Source organism: Impatiens glandulifera, chromosome 8 (assembly GCF_907164915.1).
Source record: "Impatiens glandulifera chromosome 8, dImpGla2.1, whole genome shotgun sequence".
NCBI lineage: Eukaryota > Viridiplantae > Streptophyta > Magnoliopsida > Ericales > Balsaminaceae > Impatiens > Impatiens glandulifera.
This window is the reverse complement of record NC_061869.1, coordinates 8,754,869-8,760,816: the sequence shown is the minus strand read 5'-3', so window position 1 is coordinate 8,760,816 and position 5,948 is coordinate 8,754,869. Positions and strand designations below refer to the sequence as shown.

Genomic DNA, 5,948 nt, shown 5'->3' with positions numbered 1-5,948 from the left:
TTTTTTCATAAATTATATTTATTTATTTAATAACATTTTAAAATTAAGAACTAACAATTCATTCAATTAATTACATAAACCATTTTTATATAATATTTGAAAATGATAATAATAATAATAATATTTTTTTCTGAAAAAATAAGACTTAAAATAACTCTCTTCTAATATTATTTTGATAATTTAATATGAATTTCATTATAAAGTGTTTTCAAATAAGCTCAAGAGTAATTTTCATCATCCTTATCATCACTCTCAACTAAAATTTACAATTTATATAACTAAATTGAAAAAAATAAATAATACAAATTAAAATAATAATAAAACTAGCAATATAGTAACATTTGAATCATTACATTTTAGACTAATTATCTTTATATTTGATCTTTGTCATCATTACATTCAATATCATTATAGTTATAATATTTATTTTTTAATTAATTAATTTTAAATTAAATAATAAAATATTATTTATATTCATTATAAAAATAAAATAATAATTTAATTGATAAAATAATTAATAATATGATATATGTTAAATTCAAATAAATCTTTCATCAAAATTTAGTTCCTTCTATAATCTTCTAGAGTTAGGTAAATTAACTATTTAAATATACAAAATTTTAATTATTATAATAATACTTTTTTTTCTAACCAAATCTAAAACAATCTATCTAAATTATTTACTTTACCTTTTCTTTAGAATGGAATAAAGACATTATTGGTGAGAAGAGGTTGAATAAAACAATTTATTATCTTGATATTGTTAGAGATTGGTAAAATGATATAATTTAAACTAAAATTGATAAATTAAAAAATTCATTGTCCAAAGCTCAAACAAATATTTGGACCGGTTCGGTCTGAATTATTTCAAATAATTTAAATACAAAAATATTATTTTCACTCTTTCTATTTTATGTCACTAAATTCATTAATTAAAATATATTTTATTTTATTATTATATATTAATATCATTAAAAAAATTATTATTAAAAAATAACCCACCTACTTAAAATTAACAATAATAATTAATTTTCAAAATTTTTACCACCTTATCTAAGCAAGGTTGAATTAAGTGACTTATTCTAATTTGATTTATATCAAGAGTAAAAGAAAGTTATGTGATAAAATTAATTAATTTAAATAGTTAAAATGTTAATTATTATTTAAAGAGAAATAATTGGGGAAGAAAATTTGAGAGATGAAATTTGAGATAGAATGACGTAATCTTTAATATTGGTTGAAAAAATAATAAATTTCTCTCCTTTTTTTCTTTACTCACTTTTTATTATTTTTTGAACCAATTGTATTGATGTGTAACATCATTATCTTTCCCATTCTTTCTCCCGAATTTCACCCTTATCATTCATTTTATTTAAATTTAGTAAATATAAATTAAGTATATATTAATATTTCAAATGATAAATTCAAAAAAAAAAAAAAACTTGAAATAACCAAAGTAGGTAGTAAAAACAATGTTTAAAATGAATATTTGGTAAAGGAAACTTCTCCGCTATTGACATGTTCTTCTTTTAGTTGCTATTGCCAAGTGCCAGGTAAAAGTGACCGACAAAACGTGAAGAGGGATAAAATTATATCCCCAAAATGCCCCTACTTAAAAAAAGATGACTTTAAATTTAAATTTAGATCATTATAAGAAAAAAATAATAATGAATTTCATTTAATATTATCTATATATATTGAAATATATTTTTAAAATAGGACATTTGTTAAATTGCATTGAAGAGTAGATAAAAATGACAAAATTCATAGACCAAACGCGTAGTCTTTTTAGCAACAGTTACTGCCAAATTTATTATTACTTTTCTTCTTAAATTGGGAAAATACTTTATTTAGAAAATATATTTTTATATACATTTCTATATATATTTTTAACTTTACATTAAACATACTTTTTTTTTATTTATTAAATAATCCAATTCTTTTTTAGGACTCGAACTTGATCGTTTTTATCAAATAAGACTCGAATATTTAATTATATCATATAAGAATCGGACTTTCATAATTTTAATCATTTGAGATTTTTTATACAAATGTATGAACGTTAGTCTTCTTATTTTCTGTATTAATTTTCCATGTATATAAAAAATCAAAATATCAATTCTCTCTTCTATAGATTTCTTTTTGGCAATTTAAAAAATGTGTATCAAAAAAATAATTAAATTTAAAATATAAATTTGTCCAAATTGATAAACGGTATATAAAATTATGTTGTTATTAATTTTTTTTTAAAAAATAAATAAATTATCTTTATTGAATTTTTATCAATTCTAATTTTTTTAATCAACCAACCAATTAAAAAAAATTAGAATAGGTAAATCCTTCCAATAATGCTAATTTTATAAAAAAAAATATGTCCACAATTTTTCCAAATATAATTTTCTTTATGAAAATGATAAATTAATTAAAAAACGAAAATAATATCACATATGTTTTTATCAATTTTGAAAAAGTTTTAAATAACTAAAAATTTTGTAGTTTAGACTTCATTTGGCAATTTTTAAAGTTTGAACCTTACCGGATAAAAAAGACTCAAATTCGAACATCAATTGAGATAAAAAAAAATTTTAGGTTTGAACGAATAAATATTATTAAATTTATTAATATATATATAAGGAAAAAAGCTCACTTAGACGTATGTACTTGTACAACTAGCTCACTTAGACGTATGTACTAATAAAAGTTCATTTAAACGTACATACTATCAAAAATTGGCTCATTTAGCCTCTTTTAGTAACCATGGTTAACTTTTATTTTTAAATTTAAATATTTATTAATTAAATATTAATATATTTTCTCTCTCCTCCCTTTTCATTTATTATTTCATTTATTACTAATAAATGAACCCTCTATTTTTTTTATTTCTAATTTTTTATTATTTCTATATGAGTATTTATGATTGATTATTTTAATTTTATTTTATATATATATGAGCATTCATCATTAATTATTTGAACTCTATATTTCTTCTTTTTTTTATATATTTTTTTTATATTCACATTAATTATTAATTATTTTAAAATTGTTTGATCCCAATAATTGAATATAACAATGAAAATTCTTTCAACAATAAAAATCCTTAAACACAAAAATAAATTAATTAATAATTAAGAATTGAATAATAATAAAAACTCATTCATCAAACACCAAAAGTAATAATCAAATATTAGACAAAACAATTCTTTTACTACTAATATAAGTCGTGAATAAAAATTAAATAAAAAATTATTAATTTCATTTTTATTTATATTAAACTAAATAAGAAAAAAACTCTTTTTCATTTTTATTATATTAAATTAAATAAGAAAAAACCCTTCACAAAAAAATTACAGGAAAACATAAAATTCATAAATAAGTTGTTAAATTGTTTTAAAAAAATAAGAATTTAAGAAATATAAGAAATAAAAACTAATAAAACAAAAGATGAAATATAAAAAAGAAATTAATATTAAAATAATAAAAAAATTAAGAATAAAATAAATTACTTAGTTTAATTAATGAAAAAGAAGGAGAGAGAAAATATATTAATATTTAATTAATAAATATATAAATTTAAAAATAAAAGTTAACTATGGTTATTAAAAGAGGCTAAATGAGCCAATTTTTGATAGTACGTAGGTTTAAATGACCTTTTATTAGTACATACGTCTAATTAAGCTAGTTGTACAAGTACATACGTCTAATTGAACTTTTTTCCTATATATAATGACATCAACAAAATACTTAAAATAAAAATAATTTTTAAATAAAAAAAAAGTCCAAACCCAGCGTTTCCAAACAGGGCATAGAGTATGTCACTATCTATGGCCTTAGAACTTTCACCGCACTATCAGAAAAACGTGTCTTCTCCGGATACCTAATTATAAACCTATTAAACCTCATAAACCCTTCTTTCTTTCTCTTCTTCTTCCTCTCTCTGTTTCATTCATATATTGTGATTGTGATTGATATACAGTGACAAAAAAGCTCTATTTTGAAGCTTCCATGGCTGCCACCAAGCTCCCCGACGATTTCAAATGTCCGATTTCACTCGAAATCATGTCTGACCCAGTCATACTCTCATCAGGACACACATTTGATCGTTCATCAATCCGGCAATGGTTGGACGCCGGCCACCGTACTTGTCCAATTACAAAGTTACCCCTCTCCGACCCACCTACTCTTATCCCAAACCATTCTCTCAGGAGCTTAATTTCCAATTATACCCTCGTCCCTTTCCCGGCGCCGCTGAATCCAGAGCCAAAATTTCTTATTTCCTCCCTCCTAACTCCTTATTCTTCTCCGGAGCTCAAACTCAGCTCGCTAGATCAACTGTCTCGTCTTTCAAAGCGCGATTCGGGTCTCTGCCGTCGATTGATCGAGAACGATGTTGTATCTACCGTCCTTAACTTCGTCAGCTCCGACGACTCTGTTCTTCAAGAAAAGGCTTTAACTTTGTTGCTGAATTTGAGTCTTGATGATCATAACAAAGTGGGTTTGGTTGCTGAGGGTGCGATCGGTCGAGTTGTGACTGTTTTATGCGGCGGTGGGTCTCCTGATTGTCGTGCGGTGGCTGCTACTACTTTGACGAGTTTAGCTGTGGTGGAAGTGAATAAAGCGACAATTGGAGCTTACCCATGTGCGATTCAAGGTCTTGTTTTTCTACTAAGAGATGGAAATGTTCGAGAAAGGAAAGAGGCTGCAACTGCTTTGTATACTTTATGTTGTTTTCCTGATAACCGGCGGCGAACTGTTGAATCAGGGGCGGTGATGATTTTGATGGGTGTTATTGCTGGATCAGGTTTGGAAAGAGCTGTTCAAGTTTTGAGTTTGTTAACAAAATGTAAAGAAGGGAGAGAAGAGATGATGAAGATTAGGGATTTTGGGATGTCAATTTTGGTTAATGTGCTGAGAAAGGGAAGTTCGAGAGGGATTCAATATGCTCTGTTAACCCTAATTTCGATTTGCAGTTACAGTAATGATGTCTGTTTGGAGGCGATGAGACAGATGGTTTTTAAGCATTGTCTTGCACTGTTGGAAGATGATGATGAAAAGATCAGAAGAAATGCATCAAGTTTGGTTCAAATTCTTGGGGGAATAAAGCTTTAAAGATGAGTTTTTTTTTTTACTTTTTTTCATCTTCTATCTGTAAATCCCGATAAGGATGACAACAAATACTATATCTGTTCTGTTTTTCATTTCTATGGAAGAATCCAGAAATATTTTCATATTATTATTGTTGTCTTTGATATGGGTTTGGCTTTAAATTAACAACTGAATCTGAAAATAGAATCAATTTGAAATGAAGCAGATGGTATTCATCATCCCACTTCATTATTCTCTCTAAGTACAGACTGTAATTGATTGATATTGTTGTATCTTTTGGAAGTTGACATTGTGTGTCTTTTGGAAGTTTAATGAATGGGACCATCGAGGAAATGCACATGTCTACTTTTGAAAGAAAAAATTAACCTATCTTTCCTTATAGTAGAGCCTTGAGATTGTCCATTTTGCTGTTAATGTTTGATCCATCTTATTTTCTTTCATTTCAATTCTGTTTTGTATATTGGAGATTGTGTAATGACTTAATTAAGGTGAATTTGGAAACTTTGGTAGTTAAAACATTAGGTTTAGTTTGATCTGGCTTATTGCATTTTCAGTCTAGTTTAATTTTTGAGTTTATTCGCATTGAATATGTGTTTTCTGAGTTGATTCTCATCTCCATCGCATTGAATAAGTGTCACGTTCAACTATTAAACGTAAATATGTGGAGCCCACTATTATATGAAATATTTTTTATTATTCTTTTTAAGGTTGAGTGACGTATACTGTAATGACATCAAGTGTATGAAGTTTGACTGATGACTTGTGTTTTATTTATGACTGAAAAACTGTTGAACAATTGTGTTTTAGTTATGACCGAAAAACTGTTGAACAATTGTTGGGTAGTG

General features: G+C 25.4%; 1 protein-coding gene across 1 annotated transcript; it reads left to right on the top strand.

Moving 5' to 3' along the window:
- The first annotated feature begins 3,948 nt into the window (after positions 1–3,948).
- Positions 3,949–5,225, top strand: LOC124911833 (U-box domain-containing protein 8-like). The gene has a single exon (XM_047452358.1). The coding sequence runs from the start codon at positions 4,003–4,005 to the stop codon at positions 5,104–5,106; it is 1,104 nt and encodes a 367-aa protein (XP_047308314.1). The 5' UTR covers positions 3,949–4,002; the 3' UTR covers positions 5,107–5,225.
- The last annotated feature ends 723 nt before the right edge of the window (positions 5,226–5,948 follow it).